Raw genomic sequence first — 22,336 nt, 5'->3', positions numbered from 1 at the left:
TGGCTGCAGAAAAAGGTATTTGTAAAAATACGCTGCAATGTAAAGTTACATGAATGAAAGTGCCCCTGTTTTTATAGTATTTTTAAAAACCTGGCACTGATTCATGAAAGTTTACATTCACTTTAAGTTTGTTCTTTTTCCAGTGAAAAGTCGTCTTCCATCCTGATATGTTGTGACATTATTTCAGACTCTGACAATAATTCATCTAATCTTTAAATATGCATCTCTCCTTTGAGGCTACATTTAGTTTTGCAGGTTCTTCTGAGTCATCCTTTTGAGCTTTTACACTAAGGTCCTGATTCTCTGGTCTGGTGAGATGGTCTATAAGGTCTTGTCGGTACTGTGAGGTCCCTCAAAGAACTTTAGAAAGTAAATTTTTCTGTTTATCAGCTCTATACAAGTTCTGGATGTGAAGAGAGACCTTTCTCTGTAAACAATTAAGAGACCTTTGCAAAATTATCAGTTTCTCTGGTTTTACTAATTATAGCGATGTGTTTGAGTAGAATAATCATGTGTTTTATTCTATAAACTTCTGACGTTTCTCCAAAATTCCAAATAAAAATATTGTCATTTAGAGGATTTATTTGTAGAAAATGAGAACTGGTCAAAATAACAAAAAAGATGCACTGTTTTCAGACCTCGAATAATGCAAAGAAAAAAAAGATCATATTCATTTTTAGATACCACAATACTCAGAAATCATTTTTTGGTGGAATAGCCCTGATTTTCAATCACATCTTTAATGCATCTTGGCATGTTCTCCACCAGTCTTTCAATTTGTTGTTGGGTGACTTTATGCCACTCCTGGCTCAAATATTCAAGCATCCCAGCTTTGTTTTATGGCTTGTGACCATTCATCTTCCTCTTGATCATATTCCAGAGGTTTTCGATGGGGTTCAGGTTTGGAGATTGGGCTGGCCATAACAGGGTCTTGATCTGGTGGTCCTCTATCCACATCTTGATTAAACTGGCTGTGAGTCATGGATCATTGTCCTGCTGGAAAAAACAATCCTCAGAGTTGGGGATCATTGTCAAAGCACAAGGAAGCAAGTTTTCTTCCAGGATAACCTTGTACGTGGCTTGATTCATGCGTCCTTCACAAAGATAAATCTACCCGATTCCATGTTATCTTCTCTGAGTCCAATTTTCAGCTTTACCCAACACCTAGATGTTTAATGGTTAGACAGAGACCTGGAGAGGCCTACAAGCCAAAGTGTCTCACACCCACTGTGAAATTTGGTGGAGGATCTGTGATGATCTGGGGGTGCTTCAGCAAGGCTGTAATCGGGCAGATTTATGTTTGTGAAGGACGCATGAATTAAGCCACGTACAAGGTTTTCCTGAAAGAATACTTGCTTGGTTAGCCAATAACGAGACGTGCAGCCACCAATCAGTAGCCCCTGAGCCTACCTATGTATCCTTTTTAACAAAATCACAGAATCATGAGAGAAATTGTGTTTCATGTCCCTTTAACTGACAATATTATTTTGTCATTTTTTTTTAGGTCAAGAGACAAGCTCTGCAAGACGACATTGATAGAGAGTCAGGAAAAATCAAGGTAGTGTTGGAGCTGCCGTTCATATTGAATGGCAGTGCAGTGTTTTCAGAATTAAGCTGCATGTATTTTTTTGTTCATGCTGTTCATGTCAGCAGGTTGCTGGTGCAGCCGGGATGTGATTGCGGCAGTGCTGCGGAACGGATAGAGTGTTCTCCCAGAGGGGTTTCTCAGATGAGCATTTGCATTGGCTATTCTGTCCTGCAACAATAGCTACATAGCTCAGATACAAAGACATATTAGGTATATTTAAAATGCAGATGTTAGGAAAAGTCACTAATAGAAAAGCTCTCTAATCACCATTCAGGCATCTAAAACATTTTAATTAGGAATAATTACATGTTACGGAGTTAGAATATATTAACAGATATATGATTAAAAAAAACATATGCTGCTATGTAAAGGGGCATTAAAGGGATTTTATATATATATATATATGAATAGTATATATCAGTAATTGTTTACTGCATTGCAAAAGGTCTAGAAAATAAATGAATGCTTTAAACTAGGGACAGTAAACCTAAAAAATAATGTTATATAATTCTGCACATAGTGCAGAATTATATAACATTATTTAGGTGCTATAGCTATAAAACCCTTTTTTCCCTTTTTAATATTTAAAAAACATACCGCTTTTACAGACCCACTCTCTGCTGAGCGGGTCTGTTTTTATTAGTCAGCGCATCGGGCCAGCTGTATAGTCACAGCCCGGCCCGACCGCACCATAGCACTAAGTGCAGCTCGCTCCTGCTCTGTCAGACAGCAGGAGCGAGCTGCACTTAGTCTTATGGCGCGGTTCGGGCCGGGCTGTGACTATACAGCTGGCCCGATGCGCTGACTAATAAAAACAGACCCGCTCAGCAGAGAGTGGGTCTGTAAAAGCGGTATGTTTTTTAAATATTAAAAAGGGAAAAAAGGGTTTTATAGCTATAGCACCTAAATAATGTTATATAATTCTGCACTATGTGCAGAATTATATAACATTATTTTTTAGGTTTACTGTCCCTTTAAACAACTTTTTAAATTCCAATTTTGTTTGCAAACTTTGCATAAACAAACAAACAAAAATAGTTTTCCACCAGCAGAGGAACAGTTTGTTTTTTTAAAATAAATTAATAAAGTAATGTGTTTTAAAATTATTTAGATACAAAAAAAAGAACTTTAAAGGGACATTAAACATTATAAAAAGCAGTGAGCAGTTCATCCAATTCAAAGCTGACTTCTCCCCCCAATACATTTTCTGTTGAACATTCACAGATGTACAGCTGCTATGCATGTGCTTTCCAGTTTACTTCTATTATTGTTTCCTTCTCTTGGTATCCTTTGTTGAAGGAGCAGCAATGCACTAATGGGAGCTAGCTGAACACATCTAGTCAACCAATGAAAAGAGGCATTTATACGTGTAGCCACCAATATGCAGGTAGTTTCCAGTAGTGTGTTGCTGACCCTGAGCCTTTCCTAACTATGCTTTTCAACAAAGGATACCAAGAGAATTAAGCAAATAAGATATTAGAAGTAAATTGGAAAATTGTATAAAATTGCACCAGGAAAGTTTAATGTCCCTTTAAATAAAAGCTGTGGCTGAGGACATCCGCTGCAGAGCACTTTCGGAGGTAAATTATAAATAAAATACTACAGATTTTAATGCTATTTCAATAGGTATTATAGATTACTGGCCCTACATTCAAGCAAGTTTTCACATAACATTGATTGTCTCTTTAACCCCTTCAAGAGGATTAAACACATAGTGAAAGTCAGTTTCAGAGCAGCAATGCATTACTGGGATCTATGACACCTGCTGAGTCAATGACAAGAGGCATATGTATGTAGCCACCATTCACCAGCTAGCTCCCAGCAGCGCATTGCTGCTCCTGAGCCTACCTTGGTATGCTTTTCAACAAAGGATTCCAAAGGAATGAAGTCAATTTGAGATTAGAAGTACATTGAAACATCTTTCAAAAGTGTATGCTCGATCTAAATCATGAACGTTTTTAACGCCCATGTGACAACAATTAGGAACAATTAGGAACCAAAGCTTAAAGTATACTGTAAAATAGTTTTTCCCTTAAAGGGATAGTCTACAACAGAATTTTTATTGCTTTATAAGATAGATAATCTCCTTGTTACCCATTCCCCAGTTCTGCATAACCAACACAGCTATATTAATACACTTTTTACCTCTGTGATTACCTTGTATCTAAGCCTCTTCTGACAGCCCCCTGATCACATGACATTTTATTTATTATCTATTGACTTGCAATTAGTGCAGTGTCTGCGACGAGCCACGGGCATGATCAGTGTTATTTATATGGCTCACATGAACTAGCTCTCCCCTGTTGTGAAAAGCAAATAAAAAAAAGTATGTGATTAGAGGCAGCTTTCAAGGGCTTAGAAATTAGCATATAAGCCTACCTAGGTTTAGCTTTCAACTAAGAATACCAAGAGAACAAAGCACATTTGATGATGAAAGTAAATTGGAAAGTTGTTTAAAATGACATGTAGGTATAATCAGATCTTATAGTCATTATTTTATCACATTGTGTACATATACATGCTTCTTTATCTTATATCTGTAGGTATAATCAGATCTCATTACTTTATCACATTGTGTACATATACCTGCGTCTTTATCTGATATCTGTAGGTATAATCAGATCTCATTACATTATCACACTGTGTACATATACGTGTGTCTTTATCTTATATCTGTAGGTATAATCAGATCTCATTACTTTATCACATTGTGTACATATACATGTGTCTTTATCTTATATCTGTAGGTATAATCAGATCTCATTACATTATCACACTGTGTACATATACATGTGTCTTTATCTTATATCTGTAGGTGTAATCAGATCTCATTACTGTATCACATTGTGTACATATACATGCTTCTTTATCTTATATATGTAGGTATAATCAGATCTCATTACTGTATCACATTGTGTACATATACATGTGTCTTTATCTTATATCTGTAGGTATAATCAGATCTCATTACTGTATCACATTGTGTACATATACATGTGTCTTTATCTTATATCTGTAGGTATAATCAGATCTCATTACTTTATCACATTGTGTACATATACATGTGTCTGTATCTTATATCTGTAGGTATAATCAGATCTCATTACTTTATCACATTGTGTACATATACATGTGTCTTTATCTTATATCTGTAGGTATAATCAGATCTCATTACTTTATCACATTGTGTACATATACATGTGTCTTTATCTTATATCTGTAGGTATAATCAGATCTCATTACATTATCACACTGTGTACATATACATGTGTCTTTATCTTATATCTGTAGGTGTAATCAGATCTCATTACTGTATCACATTGTGTACATATACATGTGTCTTTATCTTATATCTGTAGGTATAATCAGATCTCATTACTGTATCACATTGTGTACATATACCTGCTTCTTTATCTTATATCTGTAGGTATAATCAGATCTCATTACTGTATCACATTGTGTACATATACATGTGTCTTTATCTTATATCTGTAGGTATAATCAGATCTCATTACTTTATCACATTGTGTACATATACATGTGTCTTTATCTTATATCTGTAGGTATAATCAGATATCATTACTTTATCACATTGTGTACATATACATGTGTCTTTATCTTATATCTGTAGGTATAATCAGATCTCATTACTGTATCACATTGTGTACATATACCTGCTTCTTTATCTTATATCTGTAGGTATAATCAGATCTCATTACTGTATCACATTGTGTACATATACATGTGTCTTTATCTTATATCTGTAGGTATAATCAGATCTCATTACTTTATCACATTGTGTACATATACATGTGTCTTTATCTTATATCTGTAGGTATAATCAGATCTCATTACTTTATCACATTGTGTACATATACATGTGTCTTTATCTTATATCTGTAGGTATAATCAGATCTCATTACTTTATCACATTGTGTACATATACATGTCTGTATCTTATATCTGTAGGTATAATCAGATCTCATTACTGTATCACATTGTGTACATATACCTGCTTCTTTATCTTATATCTGTAGGTATAATCAGATCTCATTACTTTATCACATTGTGTACATATAGCTGCTTCTTTATCTGATATCTGTAGGTATAATCAGATTGCATTACTTTATCACATTGTGTACATATACATGTGTCTTTATCTTATATCTGTAAGTATAATCAGATCGTATTACTTTATCACATTGTGTACATATACATGCTTCTTTATCTTATATCTGTAGGTATAATCAGATCTCAGTCATTATTTTATCACATTGTGTACATATACATGCTTCTTTATCTTATATCTGTAGGTATAATCAGATCTCATTACTTTATCACACTGTGTACATATACCTGCTTCTTTATCTTATGTCTGTAGGTATAATCAGATCTCATTACTTTATCACACTGTGTACATATACCTGCTTCTTTATCTTATATCTGTAGGTATAATCAGATCTCATTACTTTATCACACTGTGTACATATACATGTGTCTTTATCTTATATCTGTAGGTATAATCAGATCTCATTACTTTATCACATTGTGTACATATACATGCTTCTTTATCTGATATCTGTAGGTATAATCAGATTGTATTATTTTATCACATTGTGTACATATACATGCTTCTTTATCTTATATCTGTAGGTATAATCAGATCTCATTACTTTATCACACTGTGTACATATACATGTCTTTATCTTATATCTGTAGGTATAATCAGATCTCATTACTTTATCACACTGTGTACATATACATGTGTCTTTATCTTATATCTGTAGGTATAATCAGATCTCATTACTTTATCACACTGTGTACATATACATGTGTCTTTATCTTATATCTGTAGGTATAATCAGATCTCATTACTTTATCACACTGTGTACATATACATGTGTCTTTATCTTATATCTGTAGGTATAATCAGATCTCATTACTTTATCACACTGTGTACATATACATGTGTCTTTGTCTTATATCTGTAGGTATAATCAGATCTCATTACTTTATCACACTGTGTACATATACCTGCTTCTTTATCTTATATCTGTAGGTATAATCAGATCTCATTACTTTATCACATTGTGTACATATACATGTGTCTTTATCTTATATCTGTAGGTATAATCAGATCTCATTACTGTATCACATTGTGTACATATACCTGCTTCTTTATCTTATATCTGTAGGTATAATCAGATCTCATTACTGTATCACATTGTGTACATATACATGTATCTTTATCTTATATCTGTAGGTATAATCAGATCTCATTACTTTATCACATTGTGTACATATACATGCGTCTTTATCTTATATCTGTAGGTATAATCAGATCTCATTACTTTATCACATTGTGTACATATACATGTCTGTATCTTATATCTGTAGGTATAATCAGATCTCATTACTGTATCACATTGTGTACATATACCTGCTTCTTTATCTTATATCTGTAGGTATAATCAGATCTCATTACTTTATCACATTGTGTACGTATACATGTGTCTTTATCTTATATCTGTAGGTATAATCAGATCTCATTACTTTATCACACTGTGTACATATACATGTGTCTTTATCTTATATCTGTAGGTATAATCAGATCTCATTACTTTATCACATTGTGTACATATACATGTGTCTTTATCTTATATCTGTAGGTATAATCAGATCTCATTACTTTATCACATTGTGTACATATACATGTCTGTATCTTATATCTGTAGGTATAATCAGATCTCATTACTGTATCACATTGTGTACATATACATGTGTCTTTATCTTATATCTGTAGGTATAATCAGATCTCATTACTTTATCACATTGTGTACATATACCTGCTTCTTTATCTTATATATGCAGGTATAATCAGATCTCATTACTTTATCACATTGTGTACATATAGCTGCTTCTTTATCTGATATCTGTAGGTATAATCAGATTGCATTACTTTATCACATTGTGTACATATACATGTGTCTTTATCTTATATCTGTAAGTATAATCAGATCGTATTACTTTATCACATTGTGTACATATACATGCTTCTTTATCTTATATCTGTAGGTATAATCAGATCTCATAGTCATTATTTTATCACATTGTGTACATATACATGCTTCTTTATCTTATATCTGTAGGTATAATCAGATCTCATTACTTTATCACACTGTGTACATATACCTGCTTCTTTATCTTATATCTGTAGGTATAATCAGATCTCATTACTTTATCACACTGTGTACATATACCTGCTTCTTTATCTTATATCTGTAGGTATAATCAGATCTCATTACTTTATCACACTGTGTACATATACATGTGTCTTTATCTTATATCTGTAGGTATAATCAGATCTCATTACTTTATCACATTGTGTACATATACATGCTTCTTTATCTGATATCTGTAGGTATAATCAGATTGTATTATTTTATCACATTGTGTACATATACATGCTTCTTTATCTTATATCTGTAGGTATAATCAGATCTCATTACTTTATCACACTGTGTACATATACATGTCTTTATCTTATATCTGTAGGTATAATCAGATCTCATTACTTTATCACACTGTGTACATATACATGTGTCTTTATCTTATATCTGTAGGTATAATCAGATCTCATTACTTTATCACACTGTGTACATATACATGTGTCTTTATCTTATATCTGTAGGTATAATCAGATCTCATTACTTTATCACACTGTGTACATATACATGTGTCTTTATCTTATATCTGTAGGTATAATCAGATCTCATTACTTTATCACACGGTGTACATATACATGTGTCTTTATCTTATATCTGTAGGTATAATCAGATCTCATTACTGTATCACATTGTGTACATATACATGTGTCTTTATCTTATATCTGTAGGTATAATCAGATCTCATTACTGTATCACATTGTGTATATATACATGTGTCTGTAGCTTATATCTGTAGGTATAATCAGATCTCATTACTTTATCACATTGTGTACATATACATGTATCTTTATCTTATATCTGTAGGTATAATCAGATCTCATTACTTTATCACACTGTGTACATATACATGTGTCTTTATCTTATATCTGTAGGTATAATCAGATCTCATTACTGTATCACATTGTGTATATATACATGTGTCTTTATCTTATATCTGTAGGTATAATCAGATCTCATTACTTTATCACACTGTGTACATATACATGTGTCTTTGTCTTATATCTGTAGGTATAATCAGATCTCATTACTTTATCATACTGTGTACATATACATGTGTCTTTATCTTATATCTGTAGGTATAATCAGATCTCATTACTTTATCACACTGTGTACATATACATGTGTCTTTATCTTATATCTGTAGGTATAATCAGATCTCATTACATTATCACACTGTGTACATATACATGTGTCTTTATCTTATATCTGTAGGTATAATCAGATCTCATTACTTTATCACATTGTGTACATATAGCTGCTTCTTTATCTTATATCTGTAGGTATAATCAGATCTCATTACTTTATCACACTGTGTACATATACCTGCTTCTTTATCTTATATCTGTAGGTATAATCAGATCTCATTACATTATCACACTGTGTACATATACATGTGTCTTTATCTTATATCTGTAGGTATAATCAGATCTCATTACTGTATCACATTGTGTACATATACATGTGTCTTTATCTTATATCTGTAGGTATAATTAGATCTCATTACTTTATCACATTGTGTACATATACCTGCTTCTTTATCTTATATCTGTAGGTATAATCAGGTCTCATTACATTATCACACTGTGTACATATACATGTGTCTTTATCTTATATCTGTAGGTATAATTCCGATTATCCTAATATTATGACGGAATAATCTAGATTTTATTAAAGAGACAGAGACGAATATTTTGCTTATAACTTTTCTTTACTGCTTAACAGCTTTTCAAAGTATAACATATAAACTGCCATCATTTAAAAGAAAAAACATAAATAACATCCAATGAGAATAGAATAACATAGGACAGTATTTAAATGTCCAGTAAACAGTAATAGGTATAAATAGTCCAAGTAGACAGTTAAACATCCTCTTTTCTGTTTGATGTGATGAAGAAGTAAATTATTGGAAGAAGGAAGAAACAAAATTCTGAAAAAATGCAACACATGCTGAAAAAATACAACAATGACAAGGCCAAACGAATCCCTCGTGGAATGAACGGGTTAGTCAAACTTGATCTTGAAGACAACTTTGGAATTGGTGAATTCAGAAAATCCGAAGAGAAATTTATAGAGTCTTCTCTTTTAAATTCCTGGAGTTGAAGAAGGTGGAGCTGAAAATATATATAAAAATGATTAAATAATAAATATAAAATATATAGGGAGGGAATAATAATAAACAATGAAAGAGGTGGGAAAATATTCGTCTCTGTCTCTTTAATAAAATCTAGATTATTCCGTCATAATATTAGGATAATCGGAATTTTATTACAAGGACAGAGACTTCATATTTTGCTAGTTTAAAGCAAACAAAAAATTAAGATACCAGGTGGTGTGGAATAGAAGAAATAGGTTTAAAATAGAATTGACGAAAAACAGAATCAGAGGACCAATCTGCTGCATTCAAAATATCTTGTAAAGAAGCAGATTTAGAGAAAGCTTTAGAAGCTGAGGCTCCTCTAACTGAATGAGAAGTAAAAAATGTATCCACACCAGCTTGCATCATAATCCATTTAACCCACCTACTAATAGTAGTAGAAGAAACAGGAGAGTGAGGAAGAGAAAAAGAAATCAAAAGTTGACTAGAAGAAGAATTTCGAAGAGAAAAAGTTTTAGATTCATAGATTTTTAAACAAGATACAACACAAAGTTTAGGCTGTTCATAGAAATAAGGGTAAAATATAGAAGAGGATAGAGTTTTAGTACGTCTAGACAAGGAGAAAATGACACCATGAGGAGAAAACATTTTTGCATCATAATCTATAGCTCTAACATCTGAAATTCTTTTACATGATAAAAGACATAATAATGTAGCTAATTTACATGTAAGTTGTTTTAATGATAAATCAGAGTTATCAGGCCAAGATTTAAAAAGGTTTATAACTAAGTCTACATCCCAAAAATATTTGTATCTTGGTACTGGAGGTTTTTTAACTCTAATAGCCTTCAGAAGTTTACATATAGTAACATGTTGACCTATAGGAGTATTATGAAGAAGTTCATGTCCGGCTGAAATAGCAGAACGTGCAACATTAATTGATCTGTAAGCCAAACCAGCCTCAAATAAAGAAGTGAGATAATTAATGACTTCATTTAAAGGGGCTGAAAAGGGATCCAGACTCCTGATATTGCACCAGCTAGACCATTTAGACCAGGAGGAAAGATAACATTTTTTGGTTCCTGGTGCCCAAGACTCTTGAAGGAGGAGTTTAGCTCCTGACGAAAGACCATCGGAGGACCAGGATCCCCTGAAATGCTCCAAGCAATAAGTTGAAGGGAACCTAGAAGAATTTGTTCGTGAAACTCTCCTATGGGATTTGTGAGGAGGTCTTGTTGAAGAGGAATTAATATTGGAGGAAGGAAAGACATCTCCAGAAGAGAAGGGAACCAAGATTGGGTTGGCCACCAAGGAGTTATTAGAAGGAGAGATAATAGATTCCTTTTCACAAATGAGATTGTTCGAGGAATCATCGAAAAAGGTGGAAATGCATAAGCTCCTTTGACTGGCCATTGTTGCAGGAAGGCGTCCGTCGCTAATGCTTTGGGATCTGGTCTCCAACTGAAAAAGGGAAGAATTTGAAAATTCAGACGAGAAGCAAAAAGATCTATAGAAAAAGGACCTCTCAGAGATTGTAAAATAAGAAAAATATTTCTGTTCAATTTCCAGTCGCTGGCATCCGATAAATATCGAGAACCCCAATCTGCAGCTTAATTGTTGAGACCTGGTAAATATTCTGCTTGCAGAAAAATATTTTGAGAAAGACATAGATGAATAAAATCCTTGGTAAGATTGGATAAAATCTTTGAAGTTGTACCTCCTAAACGATTGACATATCTGACTGCTGAAATATTGTCCATCCGAAGGAGAATTGAAATTGGTTGATTGTTTTTTACAAAACTTTGAACTGCAAAAGAGCCTGCTAAAAGTTCTAGACAATTGATATGAAGATTCTTCTCTGGCCAAGACCATTTTCCTCCTGTAATATGAGGGCCACATCTTGCATCCCAACCTGATTTGCTTGCATCCGATTCCAGAATAATGTCTGGAGATTTCCCGAAAATTGCTTTGCCATTCCATGCTTCTATGTTTGCAAGCCACCATTGTAATTCTATTCTGGCTTCCTCTGACAAAGAGATTTTGTGGAAATAGGAGAAACCTTGACGAAGATATTGAATCTTCAATCTTTGAAGAGCTCTGTAATGAAGAGGAGCTGGGAAAATAGCTTGAATTGAAGCCGACAAAAGTCCTATAATTCGAGCAAGAAAGCGAATGGGAAAAAGATCTCTTTTGAGAAGATACATAATTTCTTTCTTTATTTTCTTTATTTTCTCTAAAGGAAGACTCAATGTAGCAGATTGAGTATTGATATGAAAACCTAAGAAAATAAGATTCTGGGAAGGAATAAGAACAGATTTTTTGAAATTTATGATAAAACCTAAGTTCTGAAGGAGAGAAATAGTGAGGTGTAAATGATCTAGAAGTTGTGAATAATCTTGGTGGAGTAAAAGGATATTGTCTAAATAAATAATTAGACGAACACCCCTTGTTCTCAACCAAGCTACAACTGGTTTTAAAACTTTCGTAAAAGCCCAAGGAGCTGAAGAAAGACCAAAAGGGAGACAAGAAAATTGCCAAACACAATCTTTCCAAAGGAAGCGAAGATAATTTCTGAAGTCTGGATGAATAGGAATGGTTAGATAAGCATCTTTTAAATCTAGGCGAACCAACCAATCGAAATCTAGAAGACAATCTCTGAGAAGATGAATACCCTCCATTTTGAAGTGATTGTATTCTAGAAAACAATTTAAATCTCTTAAATTTATTACAGGTCGAAAAGATCCTTCTTTCTTCTTCACCAGAAACATATTGCTGATGAAGGAGTTTGAAGGGAAAGGAACTTTTTCTATTGCTTCCTTTTCTAATAGGTCTTGTAGTTCTAGATTCAAAAGGGACAAATCTAATTGGGAAAATTTTATTGGATTTGGAAGAAATGTTTGAATCGGAGGGGAAGTGAAATTTAAATGAATACCTGTAATTGTCTGAAGAACCCAAGGGTCTGAAGTAATAAGGTGCCAATTTTGAATAAAAAGGGCTAATCTTCCTCCTATTCTTTTTTGGGAAAAAGGAGTGAGTAGAGAGATGTGAGAACTTACCTGAGAAAGGTCTGCGGGATGATCTGTTTCTGAAGTTCCGATTTGCCCATTGTCTGTTCCTTGATGGGAAGAAATATGAATGGGAAGTTGCTGGAGAGGGCATGTTTTGAAAATAGGACCGGGAGATTGCTGGGGTACGGCTGGGAAAGCGGCCCCTGCCTTTCCCAGCCCTGTCAAAAATTCTGTTTTGCTGAGGATAAAATATTTTTCTAGTACTCATTTTAATTTTGTTAAGAGAATTAAAACTATTAACATAATGACCCAGTTCTTTCAGTCCTGCGTCACCAAAAAGTAACCCATTAGCTTTAGGGCCCATCTCAGTTAAGGCGAAGTCAGAAATTTTAGGATCAATACGTCTTAAAACAATGCGTCTACGTTGGGAAGCTAAAGACGTGTTAGCGTCACCTAATAAATAAACAACTCTCTGAATCCATTCTCTTAAAATGTAAGGATCAACTTGTGAGTCTACAGAAATAGCCTCTTCAGAGATTTCAAACAATTTTGTTACAGGTCCTAGAACATCAAGTAGTTTATCTTGGCATGCTTTTAAATAACGGTCAGGACCTTTTCTCAAATTAAAATCTTTAGAACCAATAAATTTTAATAAATTTACATCAATTTCAGGTGTTAAATGAGTATTATGAGGAAGGTCAGGCCTAGGGCATTCTGCCTTCAGAGTAGATTTTGTTTTCTTAGATAATGGTTTCCTGATATAATAATCTAGAAACTTTGCAACACGTTTAGATGGTCTCCATTGGGAGGATCTAGGGTGTTGGAGTTCATCAGGATCAGTAAATAAATCTCCTTTATTATCAATAAGTTTAGGTTTAGGAGAATTAGAAATTTTTCTCTTTTTCTTTTTAGATTCTTCCTCAGAAGAAGAATCAATAATATCTGTAAAATTATTATCATCATTATTATCATCTTTATTATCATTCTTAAATTCTTCATCAGAAAAATCATAGGAGTCATTTGACTCAGTTGTAGAAACTAAGTCTACATGTTTTCTGTAATCAATTATTTTCTGAAATTGAGAAGCAGATTCAGAATCAGATTCTGAGTTAGAAATATCATCACGTTTTTGTAATGTAGAATCTTTATTGTCTGAACCAGGCAGACGTAAAACAGACTTTAATTGTCTTTTAGATTTTTTAGGTAAAGGTTTATGTATAATATGTTTTGTTTTCTTAGATGTCTTTTTGTGAACAGCAGACTGAGAACTATTAACTGTAGCAATAACACTTTGCATCTGTTCAGACATTTGCTGTTTAAATTTCTCCATAGATAAAATAATATTACTTAAATTTGTTTCATTTAAAGATTGAGATGTATCTTGAGACATTTTAAACTAAGTATAGAATAAATAATTGTAAAATAAACTCAAAGATATTATTTATAATTATATAAAGGACACAACCAAAGATATTTAAAACTAAATAAATCAGTCAAAAAGATCCTTTAAAATCACTAAACGATTGAACTATATATAAAACCGTTGAAAGAACAAATAAAGAAACAATTGTTTCCAAACTAAATAACTTGTTCAGCAGAAAAAACTGTCAGGATCTTGTCAGGGCGTAACCGAGTGAGGTAATGAAGGAGGCGGGAGATTGCGAGTGAAAGAGAACATAGAAGGAGGCGGGAAAATGAGTCCCGTGACGTAGGAGAGAAAGAAAGCAAAGGAAATGGCGGCCGGAGCTCGAGACAGACACAGGGAGAAACGACAGAGTAAGCAGGGGAAACAATTGTAGAAGGGAATAGTAAAAAACGGGTATAGAGAATATGCTATACAAAATAAAAAGCGAAGGAAAAGCGCTTAAACATGAAAGTAATAACGGATCAATTGAAAAATAAGAATTAATCTAAAAAATAAAAAACGGGTATAGAGAGTATGTTATACGAAATAAAAAGCGAAGGAAAAAACGCTTAAACATGAAAGTAATAACGGATTAATTGAAAAATAAGTATTAATCTAAAAATAAAAAACGGCAGTAATATAGCAAACAATAACATGAAATACACACCTTAAAATACAGATATATATGTATAAAAGTATATAATATGCAAAGAAAAACGAAAGAAACAACGTTTTTAATAACAATATATGAGAACAAAAATAATAATACTTATCTTGTAGAGCAGCAAAAGAAAAGAGGATGTTTAACTGTCTACTTGGACTATTTATACCTATTACTGTTTACTGGACATTTAAATACTGTCCTATGTTATCCTATTCTCATTGGATGTTATTTATGTTTTTTCTTTTAAATGATGGCAGTTTATATGTTATACTTTGAAAAGCTGTTAAGCAGTAAAGAAAAGTTATAAGCAAAATATGAAGTCTCTGTCCTTGTAATAAAATCAGATCTCATTACTTTATCACATTGTGTACATATACATTTGTCTGTATCTTATATCTGTAGGTATAATCAGATCTCAGTACTTTATCACATTGTGTACATATACATGTGTCTATCTTATATCTGTAGGTATAATCAGATCTCATTACTTTATCACATTGTGTACATATACATGTGTCTGTATCTTATATCTGTAGGTATAATCAGATCTCAGTACTTTATCACATTGTGTACATATAGATGTGTCTGTATCTTATATCTGTAGGTATAATCAGATCTCATTACTTTATCACACTGTGTACATATACATGTGTCTGTATCTTAAATCTGTAGGTATAATCAGATCTCATTACTTTATCACATTGTGTACATATACATGTGTCTGTATCTTATATCTGTAGGTATAATCAGATCTCAGTACTTTATCACATTGTGTACATATAGATGTGTCTGTATCTTATATCTGTAGGTATAATCAGATCTCATTACTGTATCACACTGTGTACATATACATGTGTCTGTATCTTAAATCTGTAGGTATAATCAGATATCATTACTGTATCACATTGTGTACATATACATGTGTCTGTATCTTATATCTGTAGGTATAATCAGATTGCATTACTTTATCACATTGTGTACATATACATGCTTCTTTATCTTATATCTGTAGTTATAATCAGATCGTATTACTTTATCACATTGTGTACATATACATGCTTCTTTATCTTATATCTGTCCGTAAACCAAAGAACAATGGAAAATTAAAATTGTATTACCTTATCTCTTCTATACTCCACTGGAAGTGTAATTTCTTCTGCTGGCTGTGTTTACACACTATAGCTTGGTGCCAAGGCCAGAAACTTTCAGGATAGGTGGGGATACCACAGGATAAATCAACTATGTAATATAAGGGTAAAGTAAATACTTGTAAACAATTTAATACACCCCAGCAGGTAAAGTGCATCATTGGGAACAAAAAAAAAGAGGACATTTTTTTTACATAAACTGTCCCTTTAAAGGGACAGTAAAGTCAGTGTGAAACTTTCATGATTCAGATAGAGCCTGCAATTTTAAGAGATGCTTCAATATACTTCTATTATAACATATACTTCATTATCTTAGTATCTTTTGTTGAAAAGCATACCTAGGTAGACTTGGGAGCATCAATGCTCTAGGAGCTATCTGTTATTTGGTGACTGTACATATATTGTACGCTTCTTGTCATTGGGTAATCTGATGTATTCAGGTAGCTCCTAGTAGTGCATTGCTGCTCCTTCAACAAAGGATAGCAAGAGAATGAAGCTAATTTGATGATGATAATAATAAATATCAAATTTGATAATAAGTAAATTGGAAGGTTCTTTAGAATTTATGCTCTATCTGAATCATGAAAGGCAAAATGTGGGTTTCTTGTTCCTATATTGTGGGGTAACACACAGACTTTATCATTGTTTTTATACGTATTGTTAGAACTGGCAGAGACAACTGCACACCCCTTTCATCAGCTCCCAAATACTAAATATAATCTAATTGCTCTGTGCAGCAGACTATCTTTCCCGTAGCAGCAGACTGCACTTAAAACAATTTGAGTGCAAATTGAAAAGAAACCAATTCTAATGTAAATGAAATGCTGAATTGAACTTGGCTCTAAGCTTGAACCACCAGTGAAAATGTAAATGTTCGCATTGGCTTTGTGTGCATTTAAACTTGACAAGTTACTGAAGAATTGTAGCAATTTAAGCATGATTTGGAACTGATGATTAGCCAATTGAAGATGAAAGCTCGGCAGCATAATTGTTTAGGCTTTTGGAAGAACCAGAAGGAATTGGCTGCATGTGCTATAAAAATAATTGCTTGGCGTAGTCTTAGAAAAGCTGACACTGTAAAGTGGTAATTACAAAGGATAGGTAGATAAAACGTTAATACACAGAGGTTGTCCCACTAGGACCGTGGTGCAAAAACCACAATGATTAATAGGAGACATGACATAGCTTCTGAGATTGTTGTAATTACAGTTAAAAGACTTTAAATTGTCTGGTCTTATGACGTTCTTACTACCAGAAAGGAGGTTAGATCTGTTACTGCAGAATATTTGCTTTGCTTTACAAAACAATAAATACTTAGCTAACTTTTAAAGGGATATTAAACAGTGCTCCTTTAGTAAAGACAAATTTGTTAAAGTAAGCATAAAAAGAAACAGATTGTGTTAGAAACAGTAAACAACTTACTTGTTTTCTAGTTAAATGTACAGTTAGAAATTCTCAGCGTAGCCACTGCCTGCAGCTTGATAAGCAGATATAGCAGAACTTAAAGGGACAGTCAAGCCAAATTAAACTTTCATGATTCAGATAGGGCATGCCATTTTAAACAACTTTCCAAATTACTTTTATCAGCAAATTTGCTTTGTTCTTTAAGTAGCTTTTGTTGAAAGCTAAAACTAGGTAGGCTCAAACTGATTTCAAACCATTGAAAAGCTTGGCTTATCTCAGTGTATTTTGACAATTTTTCACAGTTAGAACGTGCTAGTTCATGTGCGTCATATAGATAACATTGTGCTCACTCCTGTGGAGTTATTTACGAGTCAGCATTAGCATTGATCGGCTAAATACAAGTCTGTCAAAAGAACTGAGATAAGGGGGCAGTCTGCAGAGGCTTAGATACAAGGTAAAAAGTATATTAATATAACTGTGTTGGTTATGTAAAACTGGGTAATGGGTAATAAAGGGATTATCTATCTTTTTAAATAAGAAAAATGTTGGTGTAGACCGTCCCTTTAAGTAGAACCCACTGCTCAGTAGTTTTGTATTGTGTAACACAAAAAGCACTAAGCAGTAGGGATATGCATATACTTATTATTATTTTATTCCCTTTCCCTGTAATTTAAATGAACACTAAAGTTTAAATGAAATATGGTTCAGATAGAGCATGCAATTAAAAAAAACTGTACATTATCAAATTGTGCTCAGTCTTTTTATATGCCCACTTTCTCAGGTACTATCTCCTACTTAGCATGTGCAAGAGTTCACAGTGTATATGTAAGAGTCAGTGATTTGCTGATGGCTGTCTCATGACACAGGGGTCAGGGAAATTGAATATATTTTGAAATGTGTCCAAAAAAAATAAAATCTATGAAGACTGACAGTTTCAGAAAGTGGGAGGGACAGGGCAGAACAGGGGAGTTCACAGGGTATGTCTGAAGCTCTATCACAAGTGTTGTGAAATTTTGTAAGCATTTGAAACCAACTGATCTCACTGATTTACCCTGCCAGCTGTATGCAGGTGACATTTTCTCAAAATTCATCATACACTTATTTTAACAGAAAAGTAATATATTCTAAAATATAGACAAATGCAAGTTAAATTGTGAATTTCAGTTTAATTTGTAATTTAAGCAAACTGAGCCTTTATATCAACCCCATGTGTTCTCTGGTTACCTTCTCTCTCCCATGTGATTTTTTTTTATCCCAGAGAGCTTTCAATGGAAGGCATCTCTCATCTCTATGGACTTCCAGGTTCAACCCTTGTTCTTAGAAATTTCAGTTCAGTCTCTGTGAAGCGTGCACCATAATTTCTCTCCAAACTAGAGAATGTTTGATTAGCTGGCCCATATGAATTAATGAAGCACTCTGGGAAACTGAAGCTGACAGTTTTTCAGTTTTATTTTAAATAGAAGAAATGTAAAGTGCAATGTAATTTGTAAAAGATACACATAAAATATACAAGGTATGATTCTAATTTGTTAAAGTTACAGAGAAACTGTGAAAACATAAATAGAAATTGTAAAATCACAATCCTAAATACACTGCTGTATACACAATAAAATACAAAATAGAAAGTGCAAAGTTTAAATTTAATAAAATGTAATCTAAAGTGTAAAGTAATATAGAATACAAAGCACAAAGATTAAAGGTAGCAGAACTCTCATATCATGCAGTGCTATATTGCACTGGGCTTGTCTCTCCTTTACATACAGAAATGCAGAGAAAAAAAGCAAAATCTGCCTTTTAAGAATTTCACTAGGGATCTCACAGTGCTGGAGGATCATCTCACCTGAGCGGAGAGCTTTTGATCATCGGGCCCCAAGTGAACAGTACAGCAAATCAGAAGCTGTAGTATAGCAGTGCACGCTCATGCATTTCCGCTATTGTCTACATTATGCAAAATCAGCTTCTCTGGCTCTGCACAGTAAACTGTAACACAAAAGCCGTACAAGCTCATTCTACATATTGGATGCGGCTGTGCAGCGTTAGCAGATACGTGTGAGCGTGCTTGGTGCTTCTACATTACAGCAGGCGATAGCTTCTTTAATGGGGCAGTAAACACCTTGACATATGTATGTAAAATGTTTAGATGTGTTTAATGAAACAATATATTTTTATTATTTATTTTGCCTTATTTTCATGTAATTTAGCTCAGAAAAGGAGCAATTTCTAATTCTCAAAACTTGAAATGCACTTGATAACTTATCAAGGATAACTCTGCTACATATCTGTCCCTAATTGTCATTAGCAGATAACAAATGCAAAATAATGCATTTTATATAACTGACTTTTTCTAGCCTTGTTGTCTGCAGCTTAAATGGATAGGAAAGTCAAAATGAAACCTGCAGGATTCAGATAGAGCAGGTCATTTTAAGACACTTTTAAATTTACTTCTATTTTCAAATGTGCTTTGTTCTCTTTGTATCCCTTGTTAAAAAACTGAACATGCACATATCATACACTAGTGGGAGCTGCTGCTAATTGGTGCCTGCACACATTTGTCTCTTGTGATTGGCTAAATAGATATTTACAGCTTCCTGTCAGTAGTGCAATGCTGTCCCTTCAGCAATGGATAATAAGAGAATGAAGAAAATGTGATAATAGAATTAAATTTGAAAGTTGTTTAAAATTGTATGTTCTATCTGATTCATAAAAGAAAATTTTGGGGTTTACTATCCCCTTAAAGCCCAGATTGGCTCCACCAAATAAGGCAAATGTTAGGCTGAGTTTAGCTATTGAATAATAATTGCAGTAAAAAGGATTTAAATTTTAAAAATGTTAAGACTTAGCCGATATGTTATTCTATAGCAACACTATAAAAAGTATTGTAATTACAGGGTGTTTAGTGTTTACTTATAAAAAAAAAATGTATTAAAGGTACATGTTACTTAACATAAATTCTCATCTCTTCTTGGTACAACCTTGAGAAAAAAGGTTTCAATCGGCATCACCCGTTCACGCTTTGGTTTACTGTCATCTCATGGGATCTTGGCATAATCATGTGAGGTTTCTCCATGATCTTTTGAGATTTCATAGTAAACTTCCTTGAAATGAGGGGGGAAAGAGAGTGGCTGTGCCTGCACATGCAAGATGCACATTCCCTTGCTAGTCCTGTGACAAGCGTCTGGATTGGATACTTAAAGTTCCTCTAAGGGACTGAAGAAAACTTAGGTTACAGGATTATTATTTTTTTGTAGAGTGTGAAACGAGCACAGTTTTTATACAAACACACGAGGTTTTTAATGCATCCTTAAACTGTATTTGTTACACTATAGAGAACCTTTTCTGTGGTTATGTTGACCATTTTTTATCTTTAACAGGATGCAAGGTTTGGTCAGTGGGACACAGCTTCGTTTCAGTGCTCTGAACAAAAAGACAAGTTTCTTAGACTTTTGGGTGGATTCAAAAAGGGAAACCAAGCCGCCTTCACAAAGTCACCAAGCCAACAAAAAGCAAATATGGCTCTGGGCAAGACTGAAGAGACGGCCCTAAATAGGAACCTGCAGGAAGAGTTTGACAAGGCCCTCAACTGGAAACAGAGCAGAGGATCTGGCCTGGGCTTCCAGCCTCCTGCCCCAAAGAAGACATTCTTCATTGACAAAACTGCATCTAAATCCATAAAGTTTGATGACTAATCTGAAAACAACAGCCACCCAAGCAGTGTTGGTCTATTCTGCATCTTGACCCTTTTTACTGCCAAACAAGGACCTCTTTGGGAACCAAGGGTTAAACATTTTATATTCAGATGTTGTTATTATTAGACATTTTTCATGCATAGAAGTGAATACCATTTGTAGTGTTATCCAGTTGTAAAAAATAATATTCTGGATATCAAAAAAAAAGGTTTAAACATTTTGTACGTTTTATATTCCAGTATACCAGTTTGATATGTATGAAACTATAAATAATAATTAGAATGTGCTTTAGTTTCTTTATTATAAGTCATGAATAATATAAATCTCAAAATGTGGTTAAGAGTTTGGCACTTGCCCTTCTTCAGAGATGATCTATGTACAGATGACATTAAAACACAGTTCTGGATATTTTTGTCCATTATTGGAAATGTATTTCAAATACCAAAAAAGGTAGTGGTTCATAAGAAGTATCATAAAAGTTTTCAAAAGTACAAAAAACGTAAACAGTTTTAAAGGGATATGAAACCCATCAGGGAGGTGTCATGTGGGAGGGTAAACTCTATACTACAATACTGTTACCCTTACCAGCTAATTAATTAACCCCTTCACTGGTGGGAATTTCAGAATTGTGGTGCACAGCTGCAATTAGCAGCCTTCTAATTACCAAAAAGCAATGGCAAAGCCATACATGTCTGCTATTTCTGAACAAAAAGGACCCCAGATAAGCTTTTGCAACTATTTGTGTTATGACTGCACAAGTGGTATGTAAATAATTTCACGAGAAACCCAAAGCTTGTGAAAATCTTAATCATTTTTATATAATGACATTTGAAGGCAAAATGGTGGCACCAAAATGGGCTAGATCACTGGTTTTCAAACCTGTCCTCAGGCTTCTCTAACAGGCCATATTTAGATGATATCTGTACTAGAGCACAGGTAAAATAATAAGCTAAGTAAACATTTTTATTTTACCTGCTCTTACCCAAGGTAATCCTGAAAATCTGGCCTGTTCGGGAGGCACGAGGGCAGGTTTGAAAACCAGTGTCTTAGAGCAATACCTTGGGTTGTCTACTTTAAAAAATATATATATAATTTTGATAGCTAAATAAAA

At 33.5% G+C, this 22,336-nt stretch overlaps 1 protein-coding gene across 1 annotated transcript in view; it reads left to right on the top strand.

Moving 5' to 3' along the window:
* The window catches only part of KNOP1 (lysine rich nucleolar protein 1), a 32,522-nt gene extending 10,889 nt beyond the window's left edge, over positions 1-21,633 (top strand). The window contains exons 4-5 of the mRNA XM_053695210.1: positions 1,505-1,558; positions 20,911-21,633. Of these exons, the coding sequence (XP_053551185.1) occupies positions 1,505-1,558; positions 20,911-21,225 (369 nt within the window). The 3' untranslated portion in view covers positions 21,226-21,633. The remainder of the gene's footprint in view (positions 1-1,504; positions 1,559-20,910) is intronic.
* The last annotated feature ends 703 nt before the right edge of the window (positions 21,634-22,336 follow it).

The sequence above is a fragment of the Bombina bombina genome, chromosome 11, assembly GCF_027579735.1.
Source record: "Bombina bombina isolate aBomBom1 chromosome 11, aBomBom1.pri, whole genome shotgun sequence".
NCBI lineage: Eukaryota > Metazoa > Chordata > Amphibia > Anura > Bombinatoridae > Bombina > Bombina bombina.
Note: the sequence above shows the minus strand (reverse complement) of the source record. Positions and strands in the feature narration are given on the sequence as shown.